We start from the raw sequence: 18,253 nt of genomic DNA, 5'->3' as shown, positions 1-18,253 counted from the left end.
AGCGATTCGTTTAAGAACGATGGAGGAGGGATGGAATGAATGAGAATTTAGAGCATGGAGTGATTTGGAATCATAAGAGATTGAATATTTTTTTGAAATGGAATGAGTTGAAGAGGAAATTGAAAGGAGCCTTTTAAATAAGAAGGAAAACAGCGTGTTGTAATAAACCACTGAATAAAACACTGAAGGGGATAGTTGAAACATATTTAAACAGAACTGTGAAGAACAATCTTATATTCACAAAAATACCAATGGGGAGAGGAAGCCTATAGCGACGACCACGAGTCACTTGGACAGGGCAAAAGGTGGAAGGCAAGGGGAAAATGGGGGCGGGGCGAGACAGCGCTCGTGGGCAGAGGCAAAAGCACACGAGGAGAAAGGGAAATAAAAGTTTTTTTTGTTTGTTTTTTTGTTTGTTTTTGGGGAGGGGGGTGTGGGGGTTACAACGTTAGACAAATCGTAGATGTTTGGTGAAGCTTGGTGGAGAAGGGGAAATCAAAAAAGCTAGCAAAACAGCGAAGGAAGGAACAACCTTCGACGGGGGAAGCCTGAGGCTGCAAGGCCTTGCTCGCGACGCGGCAAACAAACGATTAATATATGAAAGATAAACGCCGAGAAACTTCCAAGGGGCACACTATAAGTTCACACACCGAACGATAAATACAGTTTCGACAAAATACAATTGTGAACAGACAACTTTGAAAAACGTGGAGACGTTTCTCTGAAGGTCTGCGACATAAGGGTGAAAGGTACGAGGAGAGCTCGGCGGGTGAAGTACCAACCGAGAATGAAGGTGTGGAGGTTGAAAGAGATGACAGTAAGGGAGGCATTAAAAGAGAGGCTGAGTGGGGTAGAGGATGATGTGGTTGAGCTTGAAAGTGGTTGGATGTCAATGAAAGCTAGTCTGTTGGGAGCCGTTGGTGAGGTATGTGGATGGACAAACGGACCACCGAGGCACTCGGAAACATGGTGGTGGGATGATGAAGTTGGAAAGAGGATTGACGAGAAGAGGAAGAAGTTCAAGGAGTGGCAGAAGGCGAAGGGTACGGGAGCAGAAACAGCAGAGCATGAAAGTTATAAGGCAGCCAGGAAGGCTGCAAAGAAAGAGGTAGCAAAGGCGCAGGAGGCACGTAGGAAAATGTTCGGAGAATGCTTGGATTCGGAAGAGGGTCAGAAAGCAGTATTCAGGATTGCAAAGCAGATAGCGAAAGAGAGGTGTGATGTGATGGGGGTGAGTTGCTTGAAGGATGAAGTGGGACAAATTGTTGTCGACCCAGATGGAATTAAGGGAAGATGGAAAAGATATATGGAAATGCTGTTGAATACAGAGAATGAATTGGATGGCAACATAGAGAGTACCCCAGTTTTAGGACCGGCAGAGAAGATAACTGAGAAGGAAGTTGAGGAAGCGATAAAAGCAATGAAGAGTGGAAAATCGGGAGGGCCGACGGGAGTTGTGGGAGATATGTTTTTTGTTTTTTGGGTTTGTTTATCTGGAGAAAGCATTCGATAGGGTTCCACGCAAAGTATTGACATGGGCATTGAGGAAGTTAGGAGTGAGGAATGGTTGATCAGAGTAGTGATGGCAATGTACAAAAGAGCGCGCACAGCTGTAAGGACGAAGGACGGGAACAGTGGTGAGTTTGAGGTGAAGGTGGGAGTGCATCAGGGGCCGGTACTAAGTCCACTACTATTTGTAGCTGTGATGGAGGTGCTGGCTCAGAACGTAAAGGAGGGTTTACCGTGGGAGTTGTTGTATGCAGATGATCTGGTGTTGATTGCGGAAAGTATGGATGGACTGAAGGAAAAGATGAACAAGTGGAAGGAATGTATGGAGACAAAAGGTCTGAAGGTGAATATCGGAAAGACGAAGGTGATGGCAAGTGGTAAAGCATGTCGTGAGGTGGAAAGAACTGGGAAGTGGCCGTGTGCTGTGTGCAGGAAGGGTGTCAGAGTGAACTCCAGTCAATGTACAATGTGCGCTGAGTGGGTTCATCAAAAATGTAGTGGTCTGAGAGGGTCATTTACCAGTGTGGCAGCTACATTCAAATGTAAGGTGTGCACAGAGGGAGCTGCAGATGGAGGAAATGTTGAGTTGGATCTTGGAGACGGCGTGAAGCTGGAAGGTGTGAAAACATTTTGCTACCTCGGAGACATGCTGAATGGAGAAGGTGGATCAGACTCGGCAACGGTTGCTCGAGTGAGATGTGCATGGAAGAAGTTTCGGGAACTGAGTGGCGTGCTGATGAGGAGGAGAGTGTCGCTGAAGCTGAAGGGAAAGGTGTATGCTGCATGTGTGAGAAGTGTTATGATTTATGGGAGCGAGACATGGGTAATGAACGTAGAGCAGCAACGAAGGCTGGAAAGGGTGGAAATGCGAATGGTTCGATGGATGTGCGGAGTATCGTTGAGAGAGAGGAAGACAAATGATGAATTGCAAAAGATGATGGGAATATTGCCTGTGATTGATGCTGTGAAGAGGAACAGGTTGAAATGGTTTGGTCATGTGTTGAGGAAGGATGAAAGTGACTGGTTGAGAAGAGTGGTGGAAATAAATGTCGAAGGAAGTAGAGGACGGGGAAGACCGAGAAAGACTTGGCTAAAGATGGTGGAAGAAGAAATGCGGGCAAGGGGGTTAACAAGGAGAGATGCAGAAAATAGGGCAAAATGGAGAAGATTGTCATGGGGACCGCAAGGCTAACCCGCTCTAGCAGGGAAAATGGCCTTAAAATGCATGTCGTTGTTGTTGTTTCACCCCCAGATTACAGATCTCTGTCATTCTCTTCACACCCCAACTTACTGCAGCCTTCAACATATCTCCCACAACTCCCGTCGGCATTGCTTCAACCTTTTATAGCAGGTTGACTCAGCCTGTCATCCTTCCGAGGTCGGCAAATTGAGTACCAGTTCACTGGTAATTCCCTGTTTGTCGTTAAAGGCGGCAAAAAGGGTTGGCGTCAGGAAGGGCATCCGGCCGTAAAACATTGCTTCAAAAAGGGGACCAAAAAACAACAACAACCACGGTTCCCGAAAAAGGCCAACCCCCGCTTGCGGGGAAAAATGGCCTCTAAAGGTGGTTATTTATATATTTATTGCTTTTATAGCTTCCTCAACTTCCCTCTCTGTTATTTTCTCTGCCGGTAAATGATGTAAAGGTCTAACTTACCGGTGTTGTGTGGTCGTGGTTATCTAGTTGAAGGGTGTTGCACGATCTGTCCTTCCTGCTGAACACCAGCGAGGGTGAGGCAAGGTCGGATGAATAGTTCCGGAATGGGTAATTAATGAGTTCGCCCAGCACGCAGCACAAAGTTCGCTCCTTTCTTCCCCCTCCCTCCACCGTCAGCGCTGGTCCAAGGATCTGACGTTCCCACCGGTGTCATCAATGTCACCACCTGGTGTGGAGCCCCTTTGAGGAACCTCCCACTTCTGCAATAAAGTCGCGTGCTATTGGCCTGACCTGCTGGCAAGGAGGGGTGCCTCTATTGGCCGAAGCCGCCGGCCATAGCCTGATTATGCGGCATGGTGCTGACCGATTGGTCATACTGTGTATTGTGAGGGCAAGAGGAGTTCAGACATTAGGTGGGGGAGGGGTAGCGGGTACCATTTAATCACCCGAGTAGCAACTTATTTCTTTTGTTGGGGACATCCATGAAAGCCTGACGCTCTTTTTTCACTTTGGACGCTCCGTGGGCCGGAGCTCTTATTTTTCTGCGTGGGACTCTCTGTGGTGACAAACACATCTGCTCGGTACTACGCTCCTCTCTTCTCCTTTTGTACTGTTCCCTCAAAGACATTTGAGCTTGTTTAACAATCGTAGCCTTGTTTGGCATTCAAGTGTGTATCTGGGACCATAAGCTTGTGTGAGGTGGAGAGGTAGCGTTTGTGACAAGGACGAAATGATTAGATTTTAGTGAAGATCCGGATTCGGATCTGGCTAGTATAATTTATTAAGTGATTCTTCACCATTGGGAGATCGGGACAAAAACGATACATAGCAGGATATCTCAGAAAGTTGTGGACGGATTTGGACGAAACTTCACCCCCGCCAATTCACCCCAGATACACTTTTTCGAAATTCCAACTTCTTTCCTGGAAGTCCTTGCAGTGTCCATATGTTTTATACCTCTCCCACCTCCTGCCAAGCCCTCTCCCTCCCACAGTTCTCTCGATGTCCCTGCTCTCAAGTGTTTGTGTCCTTCCCCCTCTCTCCCCATCTTGTCTACCGCTCCCCTTATTTTGTGTTTTTTTGTGTCGGTTTGACTTTTTGTGTGATTAATGTTAGCTCTTTCATGAGCCTCGATATTGTATACAAAACAAAAACTAAAAAAAAAAATTAGTCGACAGGTTGAGTGTCTGACATGGACGATTCGATTCAATTTTGGTGAAGATCTGAATATGGATTCGGAGATGAGAATTATTTAATTTTTTAAGTGGTTCTTCACCATTGAGATGAGGCTAAAACCAACATATATATATAGCAGGATATCCCAAAACGTTATGGACGGATTTGGACGACACTTGGTGGACAGGTTGCGCGTGTGACAAGGAAGAATCACTTCAATTTTGGTGAAGATCCAGATCCGGATCCGGCTCGTAGAATTTTTTAAGCGATTCTTCACCATTGAGAGATAGAGCCAAAAACTATATATAGCAGGATATCTCAAAAGGTTGTGGACGGATGATTTTGATTTAATGTGATTCTGTGTTGTGATTTTCTGGTCTACTGAATGAATGAATGATCGTTTTAAGGCAATTTTCCCCGCTAGAGCGGGGGTTAGCCTTGCGGGCAACATGACAATCATGGTTCCCTGTTTGAGGCAATGTTTTTATGGCCGGATGCCCTTCCTGACGCCAACACTTGGTCGCCTCTTACGATGAGCAGGGAGGGATACGGTGTACCTATTCTAAATCGGGGTACACACCGGGATCATTCATCCCAGTAAGCTGGTACTCAATTTGCCGACCTCGGAAGGATGACAGGCTGAGTCAACCCCCTGGCGTTAATTCAGCGATCGACCGGGATTCGAACCCAGGATCCTCGGATCCCAAGCCGGCACCCTAACCGCTAAGCCAACACCAGGCTAGGTCTACTCTAGGATACAAAACTTAAACGATTTACCTGGTGGAAGTATGCTCTCTACTGAGTGCCGTTCTAGTTTCTTGCTGTGTGTATGAAACTCTCCACCTGGTGTCGAGTAACCAAATTTATCTGTAATATTGTATTACCATACGATTCCTTTTCTAAGATTTTTTCAAACTTTTGAGATGCTCCAAGCAAGATGAAAATTTGAGCACTTTCACCGGGTTTCGTTCTTCATGTGCTGCCGTTGTATCTGAGCTTTTGCTGCCTCTGCCTCAATTCACTGCATCTTTCTTTGTTGCGCAGGTGTATAGCATTATGTAATTTGGGAATCTGGATCTGCGAAGAGCTGGCTCATCAAACTCAGCATATCAATATCAAAGACGCCCTTAATGTTATCGGAGTTTCTCTGAAGGTAAGCAGTTGATGTTGTCTTTGTAATTTTGAATTCTTCGTTCTGGCTATTTCAACAAAAAAAAAGGAAATATAATGCATGACTTTCTACTATTTCTGTAATATAAGCCGTAGTGGGCTGGCCGGATGGCATAGAGGTACGCACACTAGCTCCTGCATCATGTAGCCTGCGTTTGAATCTTGCGCCAGCTACAAACTGTCATCCTGGTGTCTCACAGGCGGGTGCTTCATCAATGTGTGTGCTGTTCCTGTGATGAGCGTTAAACTGTGCGTCCCGTCTGCTGGCATTAGTTGATGGACATTAAAGTTCCCACGGTGTCCTTTGCACAGAGTCGGCCAGATATTGCCAGCATCCTGAACAAATTCCAAATTTTTGCCCTGACCTCGAGAAGCCACTGCATCAGTTGCACAGCAGTGCTTCCAGCCAATGATGCTACTCACAGCCTTGTGCTGTATATGATAAAGAAGAAGAATCCACAAGCTGTTCACGCCTTGGCTGTTTGTTGCTTCCGGAGAAACTTTTCAACATTCTGTACTCGTGTTAGTTATTGCCTTAATTTTTGTTTATGTTTGTCATGTAATTCGTTAGGGTTAGTGTATAACAACTAGGCATTGTTGTTCACTAACCCTAACCTAACCTTAACCCTAACAGCTCCGTTGACGTGAATTATGTATGGATATGATCCTGCGCTCCTGCTGCAACAATGCCGATTATCTACAACCTTGTATTTTATCCCTTGATATGTCGTTATCTCCGCCACCAAAGGTGAATGGAAGTTATGTTTTCACCCCTGTCTGTCTGTTTGTCCGTTTGTTTGTGAACAAGATATCTCAAAAAGTTGTCGACGGATCCAGACGAAATTTGTCAGACATTAAGTGTGTGTGACCAGGACGAAACGATCAGATTTTGGTGAAGATCCGGATTCGGATCCGGCTACTATAATTTGTTAAGTGATTCTTCACCATTGGGAGATCGGGCCAAAACCGATATAAAGCAGGATATCTCAAAAAGTTGTGGACGGATGATTTTGATTAAATGTGATTCTGTATTGTGATTTTCTGGTCTACTCTAGGATACAAAACGTAAACTTTTCACCTGGCGGAGGTATGCTGTCTACTGAGTGCCGTTCTAGTTTAACTATGAAATTAAACAAGAGATAACACTGAAATGGTAGATAATCCAGTGCTATGACATGAAATTTCCATCTTTCCAACTCCTGCCTCTCCTCTGCTTCTTTCAAATTGACATCTTTCCCAATCAGCTGTGAATGCGTTTGTATTTATTTGGACTCATAAATACTGTGTACTGCAGTGTTCGCATCGTATCGTATTGCAACACAATTTGTCATGACAATCAGGATTTAAATGCCATTTTAAAAAAGCAAGGAGATGCCACCACCTTCCTGAAAATACTTGTGGCCGCACAATGAAATAACAAAATTTATTGTTTGTAAATGGTGCTCAAATCTTCCTGTTGTTCACCAGAGAGGAAGGAAATGTACTTTAAAACAAGTAGTTTAATTTTTATTGTTTTGTATTTCGTGTTCATATGTCCATCATCATTGTTACCAAACCTCGTAGACTGGAGTATCCAGATAGATTGAGGGCACTTGGTGTGCCCACTCTTGTATCAGGTAGATTGAGGGCGCTTGGTCTAACCACTCTTGTATTAGATAGATTGAGGGCACTTGGTGTGCCCACTCTTGTATCAGGTAGATTGAGGGCGCTTGGTCTAACCACTCTTGTATTAGATAGATTGAGGGCACTTGGTGTGCCCACTCTTGTATCAGGTAGATTGAGGGCGCTTGGTCTAACCACTCTTGTATCAGGTAGATTGAGGGCGCTTGGTCTAACCACTCTTCTATCAGGCAGATTGAGGGCGCTTGGTGCAACCACTCTTGTATTAGATAGATTGAGGGCGCTTGGTCTAACCACTCTTGTATTCGGTAGATTGAGGGTACTTGGTGTAACCCCTCTTGTGTCAGGTAGTTTGAAGGCACTTGGTGTAAACACTCTTGTATTAGGTAGATTGAGGGTACTTGGTGTAACCACTCTTGTATCAGGTAGATTGAGGGCACTTGGTGTTACCACTCTTGTATCAGATAAATCGAGGGCACTTGGTCTAACCACTCTTGTATTCGGTAGATTGAGGGTACGTGGTCTAACCACTCTTGTAGTAGATAGATTGAGGGCACTTGGTGCAACCTCTCTTGTATCAGGTAGATTGAGGGCGCTTGGTCTAACCACTCTTGTATTAGGTAGCTTGAGGGCACTTGGTCTAAACACTCTTGTATTAGATAGATTGAGGGCACTTGGTGCAACCACTCTTCTATCAGGTAGATTGAGGGTGCTTGGTCTAACCACTCTTGTATCAGGTAGATTGAGGGCACTTGGTCTAACCACTCTTGTATCAGGTAGGTTGAGGGTGCTTGGTCTAACCACTCTTGTATCAGGTAGATTGAGGGTACTTGGTGTAACCACTCTTGTATTCGGTAGATTGAGGGTACTTGGTCTAACCACTCTTGTATTCGGTAGATTGAGGGTACTTGGTCTAACCACTCTTGTATCAGGTAGATTGAGGGTACTTGGTGTAACCACTCTTGTATCAGGTAGTTTGAAGGCACTTGGTCTAACCACTCTTGTAGCAGGTAGATTGAGGGTGCTTGATCTAACCACTCTTGTATCAGGTAGATTGAGGGTGCTTGGTCTAACCACTCTTGTATCAGGTAGATTGAGGGTACTTGGTCTAACCACTCTTGTATCAGGTAGATTGAGGGTACTTGGTCTAACCACTCTTGTATCAGGTAGATTGAGGGCACTTGGTCTAACCACTCTTGTATCAGGTAGATTGAGGGTGCTTGGTCTAACCACTCTTGTATCAGGTAGATTGAGGGTGCTTGGTCTAACCACTCTTGTATCAGGTAGCTTGAGGGTACTTGGTGTAACCACTCTTGTGTCAGGTAGTTTGAAGGCACTTGGTGTAACCACTCTTGTATCAGGTAGATTGAGGGTACTTGGTCTAACCACTCTTGTATCAGGTAGATTGAGGGTACTTGGTGTAACCACTCTTGTGTCAGGTAGATTGAGGGTACTTGGTCTCACCACTCTTGTGTCAGATAAATCGAGGGCATTTGGTCTAACCACTCTTGTATTCGGTAGATTGAGGGTACTTGGTGTAACCACTCTTGTGTCAGGTAGGTTGAAGGCACTTGGTGTAAACACTCTTGTATTAGGTAGATTGAGGGTACTTGGTGTAACCACTCTTGTATCAGGTAGATTGAGGGCACTTGGTGTAACCACTCTTGTATCAGATAAATCGAGGGCACTTGGTCTAACCACTCTTGTATTCGGTAGATTGAGGGTACTTGGTCTAACCACTCTTGTATTAGGTAGATTGAGGGTACTTGGTCCAACCACTCTTGTATCAGGTAGATTGAGGGTACTTGGTCTGACCACTCTTGTATCAGGTAGATTGAGCGTACTTGGTCTTACCACTCTTGTATCAGGTAGATTGAGGGTACTTGGTCTAACCACTCTTGTATCAGGTAGATTGAGGGCACTTGGTCTAACCACTCTTGTATCAGGTAGATTGAGGGCACTTGGTCTCACCACTCTTGTATCAGATAAATCGAGGGCACTTGGTCTAACCACTCTTGTATTCGGTAGATTGAGGGTACTTGGTCTAACCACTTTTGTATTAGGTAGATTGAGGGTACTTGGTCTAACCACTCTTGTATCACTATCAGGTAATTTGAAGGTACTTGGTCTAACCACTCTTGTGTCAGATAAATCGAGGGCACTTGGTCTAACCAGTCTTGTATTCGGTAGATTGAGGATACTTGGTCTAACCACTCTTGTATTAGGTAGATTGAGGATACTTGGTCTCACCACTCTTGTATCAGGTAGATTGAGGGTACTTGGTCTAACCACTCTTGTATTCGGTAGATTGAGGGTACTTGGTCTAACCACTCTTGTATTCGGTAGATTTAGGGTACTTGGTCTAACCACTCTTGTATTCGGTAGATTGAGGGTACTTGGTCTAACCACTCTTGTATTCGGTAGATTTAGGGTACTTGGTCTAACCACTGTTGTATCAGGTAGTTTGAAGGCACTTGGTCTAACCACTCTTGTTATTTATCATTATTAATCATTATTTATCTCACCAATTCAAATTTACAGTGAAGTATCATAACCAAATGCTTCTGGGTTTTCCATTGTTACAGTAATATATGCAGTCAAAGCAATAACTCCAGCTAAAAATAAATAAATATATAACCCACTGGCCAATTATAACTTGGTCGAACTAGCAAGTTGCCCATGTTTACCCGAGATTCCAAACGGGGCAGGGACGGGGAGGCAAAATGCAAATGGCGTCTTCTGTCATCAAGCCAGCATGCTGGGAGCAATAATTTTCGTTTATTTCGACTTGTGATGCAATTTAATTGCTCTAATTGCTGTGAGCTCCTCCATTTTATAATATTTGTTCGATATATGTAGCTTTTTGATGCCTAAGGTCTGTAATAAATAATTGTATTGGTGTCAACGCCAGTGACCAATTGCAAATTAAGAGTGTGATTCTAATTGGTATCAGGTATTGAAATTGGCGAGAGTCCTCCGTTTGTTATTTATATCGGTCTTTTTTGATATTTTTAATGGAAATTCCAATTATTTTGTTTATTTTCTTTTTTAAGCAAATTTATGGAAATTGCTTTGAGAGTTTACTGCTGTATGTAATATAAATGTTACTGTTGCATGCGATATAAGATTTACTGTTGCATGCGATATAAAATTTACTGTTGCATGCAATATAAACTTTACTGTTGCATGCAATATAAAATTTACTGTTGCATGCAATATAAATTTTACTGTTGCATGCGATATAAGATTTACTGTTGCATGTGATATAAAATTTACTGTTGCATGCAATATAAACTTTACTGTTGCATGCAATATAAACTTTACTGTTGCATGCAATATAAACTTTACTGTTGCATGCAGTATAAACTTTACTGTTGCATGCAATATAAAATTTACTGTTGCATGCAGTATAAACTTTACTGTTGCATGCAATATAAAATTTACTGGTGCATGCAATACAAAATTTACTGTTGCATGCAATATAAACTTTACTGTTGCATGCAGTATAAACTTTATTGTTGCATGCAATATAAAATTTACAGTTGCATGCAATATAAACTTTACTGTTGCATGCAGTATAAACTTTACTGTTGCATGCAGTATAAACTTTACTGTTGCATGCAGTATAAACTTTACTGTTGCATGCAATATAAACCTTACTGTTGCATGCAATATAAATTTTATTGTTGCGTGCAATGTAAATTTTATTGTTGTGTGCGCTATAAATTTTCCTTTTGTGTGTGACAAATTTAACTGTTACAAGCAATGTACAATATAAATTTTAGTGATAATAAATTACACTTCTAACAAATTACACTAAGATCTTTTCAGATCTTACTTTTATGTCTGAAGTTATTTTAAAATGTAACGTTCTATAATGTCTTTTACATGCGTTAATTTCAACTGTGGCATGTTCTTGTTTACTTTTTGTGTTTACAATATGAATTATATGCGTTACAATCCTGATATGAACTTGCAGAATTAAAAATGTGTGCTTGTAGAGACTGCAGTATAATGAGTTTGAAAATAAAAGTAAACTGTATGAGTTCTTGTCTTTATTTTATTCACCTGTCTAATTTCTTGAAATCCCTTCTGAAATGATCTACCTAATCTTGCTTTTCCACAGTTTTCCAATAATACAGTGGCTATGGTCGCTTGTGATCTCCTACACCTGTTGCCAGCATATATTGACAAACTAATGAACAATGAAGCGGATCTACCAAAGAAGATAATTGGGGTGTGTCAAACTTTGTAACTATTTCTGTTGATCACACTGCATAACTGACATTTGTGCACCTTTGGGCACGTGCAGTGTTTGTGCATGTGTGTGCTTGCACTGTTTGTGTTTTTGTGTGTTTTAATAAGAGTTCCCTTGCAATGAACTTCCATGCAGGAGGAGGCCATGCGGCTCATCAAAGCCTGCGCTATGATTGCCAACCTGTGGTTGGTTGTTCTTGCGCTGGCCCTTTTCGTAATGCTGAGCATCAAGCAAGGAAGTAGCACGAACCATTTAAAAAGTCTTTTGTATGACTTGACCGTGGTTCGAACCAATGACCACCCAGACTCAGAGTGGATGCTCATAATTACTATTACACCACTGAATCTGGTTGGTGTGTTGTGTTTTTTGTATGTGGTTGTGTTTTGGTGTTTGGTTGTGCTTGTTTTTTTTGTTGTTGTTTTTTCTTTTTAATTGTCTCTTGGCCCTGTTTGTACTATTCAAGCTTTCATTATTTTAACCTGTTACTTTCGACAATCATCTTACATATTGTCGTGTCCATAGCCAATGACCACCAGCCTTGGACGAATAGCCAGAACGGTCCTTATTTCCCGAGGTGATCAGCCGAATATATTGCGGTTATTCTTTTGGCGCGTGCAGGACGGAAGGCAGCGAAGGCGCTTACCTGAACAGAAGCACACGGGTTTATTCCCGAACCCACAACTAATAAACGAACACAACAAATGAAAAATGCCACACAATAAATTTAATGAAATTATTTCAAAGAAGAAAATGAATGTTGAGGTAAACTAATATTTTCTACTGTGAGACGTCTCCAATCTATTGTTACAATATAACACACAGGGGAATGATAAAATAAAAATAAATGTTCCTTTAGCCAGTCAGCACTTTGCTTTGGTCCCAAATGGTTTTTAGGAGCTTTGGTGGTCGTCGAACCTCAAAGCCAACGCTCGGGAAGCGCACAAGATGGCACGGAGTCTCTCTCCATGGCGCCACGAATGTGAGGTAATTCGTGAAGGCTGTCCTCTTTCGTGCCCCTCTGCCCGAAGCGAAGCCACAAACCACCGCCTTATTGCTCCGCTTTAACGGCGGCAGCAGCCTCCTCCTCCAAAGCGCCAAAAGTCCACACAGAACAAGCACAGAAAATGCCGAGTAGGGACAAAAATGGCACAGCTTTCCGGTCCGTGCAAAAAGACCAAAAAACATTCTTCTTGCTCGAAGCTTCCCGCTCTGACATCACCCCGACCAATGGCCGAGCTCCACTGAATCACCCCATCTCTACTTGACCAATCACGAAGCTCGGGGCATGGCCTGCAGGCTTTGCTCCATGGTGACCTGCCATGCTGTACTCCGGGAGTGTGGCCTCTGTCCTTATTAGGTTGGTGGGGCGGGATTTACTTGCCGAACAGCTCTGCCTGGCATGCAGGGAAAGGCTGTTGTTGTTTAAACGGAGGGAAAAGCCACAGGGGGCAATCACATACTGGGGGAAAACTTACCTTGATCCCTATCTAGTTAATACAGCTTCACCCCCCCCCCCCCCACCCCCCACGTGTGAAGACACATAAACAATCTTAAGCTCTAGTTTCCCTACTTAAATACATTGAGATGTCTCCTACGCGTCCACGGTCCATGCTCTACCTATACAATCCTATCTTTAATATGGGATTCCATGTACCCCCACAAACGTAACAATATTTATCATGATTTGTCCAATTTCGATTGCTGTCCCTGTGGTGACCCCAATATGATGACTGTGTCTTTTAAAATGACATGTGTCATGAAAATGAAATGAATATAGAGGACTTCTTTAACTTGGAATATAGCCACGAATGCCTTTATAAGTCAAAGGAATGCTTTGATATTTCTTTCATACATTGTTGCATGAAGGAAACAAAGACAAGAATATAAGTTGTATCTCCTGTATTAAGGAATTGTGGATGTAGTTTTAACTAGCAGAGTTACCCGGCGTTGCCCGAAAAATAAATACAGTCATGCAATTTTGTTTAGTGGGCTTTTTATAGTCAGAGGAAGCCACGCCCCTTGGACACGCCCTGCTGCCACGCTCCTTGGGCACGCCCCTAGTCTAAATCTGATGTGCCCATGTTTTCTGTCTGTGAAAAGTTACCACCCATGGATCCCCTCCCTTCATCCCTCTCTAAGTCACCTCCTTCGGCTGTCCATGAGGCACAACTGAACAAACAGACGGTCACATTTATATGTATAGACATACTAGATTAACTGTTTGCATTCAAAGAAACATTTAACTTAGCATTTATGATTTATACTAAAAAGGAAAATGCATCAATTCATCAAGTGACGTCACAATGGCGTTGGTATTTCCCTACTTTTTAATCACACAGGTTTAGCTTTGAACAATGAAATCACCTTACATTGATTAGACGTTTTAAAGAAGTTGTGGAAGGACCTCTTTGCAAGTTATTTATGTTTTGTACATCTGACATGGTTCCTCTTGTTTAATCTGTATTTTGTCTTCCTGTTTAATTTGAACCTCTTGACATCATACCTGTGCACAGATCTTGGTCGCAACCATAACTTACTTGCTTCCTTCTGCTGAACATTCTCAACATGAGCAGGATAAAAGGGTAAGCAAGAACAGCAGCACTATCAACAATGTTTCTTTCTTTGCTTTCTTTCTTTCATTATCCCCATGGTTTTTGAAAAAAACACGGGTATTGTTCTCGGCTCTGTCTGTCTATCTGTCCGTCATGCTATCTCCTCGAAAACAGTTCGGTAGAAAATCCCCAAACTTGGTCGCTATGATCACCACATGGCAAGAAGGTGTGAGAACGGTGTTATTTTTGCCACCGCCCCATCAAAATACCAAAAAATGCAATTGCATGCACATTTTTAAACATTTTGGATTGAAACTGTGTATGCTATCTGCATTGGGAACACATGAAATATTGAACGATTTTTTGGATTTGACCTCTGGTTCATGTCCTAGGGGGTGGGACTTAGGTTCACTGGGGTAAAAACAAGGGGAAATTTTTAAACTCTAAATTTGGTACTGGGTCATTCCTGGTGGATCTTTCTGACAACTTTGTACTTTTCTTTAGCTGGGAAGCGTTTGGGAGTTTGCGATGTCACGCCATTGACGTCGCTCGAGTTTGTTACTTGCCGGAAAAGATTCCGGCAAGTATGTTGATCGGTTGGTTTGTCTGTCTGTTTGTCTGTTTGTTCGCAGTGCTGCGTCTACACCGTTGCACGTGGAATCGCCAAACTTTACACACATATTTGTCTTGCCCTGGAATAGACTGGTCAATTTTTAACTCTCTCGGCCCAAGGCGTCATATGACGTCATAATTTGATAATTCGACAAGTACAAAACTTCATCCAATCAAGATGCAATTTCTTGAGCGCCATGTCGGCATAAAGTGGTGGAGAAAAAAAATAATGATGACGTCATCAGTCACGTGGTTCGGCCGCCATCTTGGAAAAACCGAAAAACTTTGCACCTCCATATCTCTGAAAGTGCAGAAGAGAAAAAATTGAGACATAGCTCATTGTAAAGAACTTTTCATGGGGAATAAAATATGTTCATGATGATGTCATTGGTGCCTCCATCATGACGTCATAATTTGACAAGTACAAAACTTCATCCGATCAAGATGAAATTTCTTGAGCATCATCAAGGAATAAATTAGTTTAGAAAACAAATAATGATGACCTCATCGGTGACGTGGTTCGGCCGCCATATTTGTCCAAAATGGCCGATAAAAAAGTACATTCCGGCAAGTCCTCGGTCTCTGACCGATTTTACTTGTTTGTCTGTCTGTGTCTGTCTGTCTGTTTGTTCGCAGTACTACGTCTACACCGTTGCACGTAGAATTGCCAAACTTTACACACATATTTGTCTTGCCCTGGAATAGACTGTGCCCAATTTTTAACTCTCTCGGCCCAAGGCCTCCATTATGACGTCATAATTTGATAATTCGACAAGTACAAAACTTCATCCGATCAAGATGCAATTGCTTGAGCAACATGACGGCATAAACTGGTGGACAAAAAACAATAATGATGACGTCATCGGTCACGTGGTTTGGCCGCCATATTGGAAAAACGGAAAAACTTTGCACCTCTATATCTCCGAAAGTGCTGAATAGAAAAAATTGAGACATGGCTCATTGTAAAGAACTCTCCATGGGGAATAAAATATGTTAATGATGATATCATAGGTGCCTCCATTATGACGTCATAATTCGACAAGTACAAAACTTCATCCGATCAAGATGCAATTTCTTGAGCGCCATGTCGGCATAAACTGGTGGAGAAAGAAAATAGTGTGACGTCATCGGTCACGTGGTTCGGCCGCCATCTTGGAAAAACAGAAAAACTTTGCACCTCTATATCTCCGAAAGTGCTGAATAGAAAAAATTGAGAAATGGCTCATTGTAAAGAACTCTCTATGGGGAATAAAATATGTTAATGATGATGTCATAGGTGCGTCCATTATGACGTCATAATTCGACAAGTACAAAACTTCATCCGATCAAGATGAAATTTCTTGAGCATCATCAAGGAATAAATTAGTTTAGAAAGCAAATAATGATGATGTCATCGATCACGTGGTTCGGCCGCCATATTTGTCCAAAATGGCCGATAAAAAAAGTACATTCCGGGCAAGTCCTCGGTCTCTGGCCGATTTTTCATTTATGTATTTTTGTGTTGATGCATGCTGAAGTATCAGGAAAAGTGAACACTACTGTTGATATTCAAACATTTAAATACACTCGACTACTGTGGAACAGTCTGACAGGATGGTGCACATGTCGTGCACTTGCCTCTAAGCTGTCTCACTTTGGTTATATTCTCGGCCCCATTATAAGATGTTGGATTTGTTCTTCATAGGTAGGAAGTGTATCACTGAGTGCACCATCCTTCAGATGGATGTTAACCCTGGTGTCCCTTCTGCCAGCATCAGTTGTTGGAATTAAATATCCCACAGTTTTTCTTGAAGATGAAGTGAGTCATCACCTTGGACAAATTCCTAATTCTTACCCTACCTTTCAGGTGACATTGTACCAGCGGTACAGCCACACCATGCAGCGGTACAATGTATTTCTGTCAGTGAACCCCAGTGTATTTCTGTCACTGAACCCCCAGTGTATTTCTGTCATTGAACCCCCAGTGTATTTCTGTCAATTAACCCCCAGTGTATTTCTGTCAGTGAACCCCCAGTGTATTTCTGTCATTAAACCCCCAGTGTATTTCTGTTAGTGAACCCCCAGTGTATTTCTGTCAGTGAACCCCAGTGTATTTCTGTCACTGAACCCCCAGTGTATTTCTGTTAGTGAACCCCCAGTGTATTTCTGTCAATGAACCCCCAGTGTATTTCTGTCAGTGAACCCCCAGTGTATTTCTGTCAGTGAACCCCCAGTGTATTTCTGTCAGTGAACCCCCAGGGTATTTCTGTCAGTGAACCCCCAGTGTATTTCTGTCAGTGAACCCCCAGTGTATTTCTGTTAGTGAACCCCCAGTGTATTTCTGTCAGCGAACCCCCAGTGTATTTCTGTCAGCGAACCCCCAGTGTATTTCTGTCAGTGAACCCCCAGTGTATTTCTGTCAGTGAACCCCCAGGGTATTTCTGTCAGTGAACCCCCAGTGTATTTCTGTCAGTGAACCCCCAGTGTATTTCTGTCAGTGAACCCCCAGTGTATTTCCCAGTTTATTGCTGTGGGAAACCATTGTGAGAGGTACATTTTCCCGAGTCGCTTGGCCTTGCTGTTAGCCGTCACCTTAATTTTGGCATCAATGATAGTTCCAGGCCTTTAAGAATGGTCAACGTCCTGGAATTCTCCACATAACCACATGCATTCTGATCATCTGTTGGCTCATTATGGTGTATGAAGGCTTCATTCACTGTCTTGGAGTACAGCTCCCTACTATGGGCTGGTAAAGCAACAGCTCATCTTTCTCCATGGGTGGTGGTTGAATCCAAGATTCTTCAGCTGTTCTCAGGGTCTGCTTCTCCCCCCACCATAGTCAGGTTGGTAGCCTTTCAGTTCTCCAGAACCTATTTTCGCGTCTCTCTCCACCCACCCTCTCTTCCCATTATCCATTGCCAGCCTCCCAGGTCACACAGGTTCGTCCAGAAACCCACATGTTTTGACACTTTTCTTTCTTTCCTTTTCTTTCCCTTTTCATGATGTCACAAAACCCAAGGTTGTTTGATTGGTTCACGTCCAACCCGCAGTCGGGCGTAGTCACGAGTTGAGTTTATTGAAAAGATGAAGCGCAAGCGATACACGAACACGCTGACACGGCACGGCGCAGAGCAAAGCAAACGATGACCGACTCTTCTCTTCACTCTCACACTCGGCTCTGCTTTGTCATTTATAAACAGAGCTCACAAACATTCACGAAAGCCCCTTCCTCTACCCATCACGCATAATTACAAGACGTGTCTATGTCCAGACTAAGCCAGAAACTGCGTGTTACCGCAAGATGGCTCCATATTCAGAAGAAGCTGCAAATTCCCCAAACACTTGTGATCTTCAGACAAGCCTTAAAGTCAGACTTCAGCATGAACACTCGTCACCTTTTTACTCTCATCTACGTTTACAATGAGTGTGTTTAGCCCCAATGAAAATCACAAGGTCCCATATAGTAAACAATAGTCCCATATTGAATCAAACGTATGCAAGTGTTAACAGCGCACTCAACACAATACACCACCTCACAGTCAGTTGTAAAGTTTTTGTGACGCATACTGTAATTGTGTAGTGTATCTTTGAGATTTTGTTTGCCTGCATGTTACCCTCCTCCTCTTTGTTCATTTGCTAAATTGCCACCCATCATCATTTATCTCTTACATCAGTCATAACTTCTGGAGAAACTTTTTGGGGAGTTTTTTGCAAGCATGT

The 18,253-nt window shown here is 42.9% G+C and overlaps 1 protein-coding gene across 4 annotated transcripts in view; it reads left to right on the top strand.

Annotated features, from left to right (window-relative positions):
- Positions 1-18,253, top strand: part of LOC137416855 (ral GTPase-activating protein subunit alpha-1) — a 344,184-nt gene that overhangs the window by 227,749 nt on the left and 98,182 nt on the right. For all 4 annotated transcript variants that reach the window (XM_068102513.2, XM_068102512.2, XM_068102510.2 and 1 more), the window contains 3 exons: positions 5,387-5,495; positions 11,259-11,369; positions 13,904-13,972. In XM_068102513.2, the coding sequence (XP_067958614.2) occupies positions 5,387-5,495; positions 11,259-11,369; positions 13,904-13,972 (289 nt within the window). The remainder of the gene's footprint in view (positions 1-5,386; positions 5,496-11,258; positions 11,370-13,903; positions 13,973-18,253) is intronic.

Source organism: Myxine glutinosa, chromosome 11 (assembly GCF_964187855.1).
Source record: "Myxine glutinosa chromosome 11, kmMyxGlut1.1, whole genome shotgun sequence".
NCBI lineage: Eukaryota > Metazoa > Chordata > Myxini > Myxiniformes > Myxinidae > Myxine > Myxine glutinosa.
Note: the sequence above shows the minus strand (reverse complement) of the source record. Positions and strands in the feature narration are given on the sequence as shown.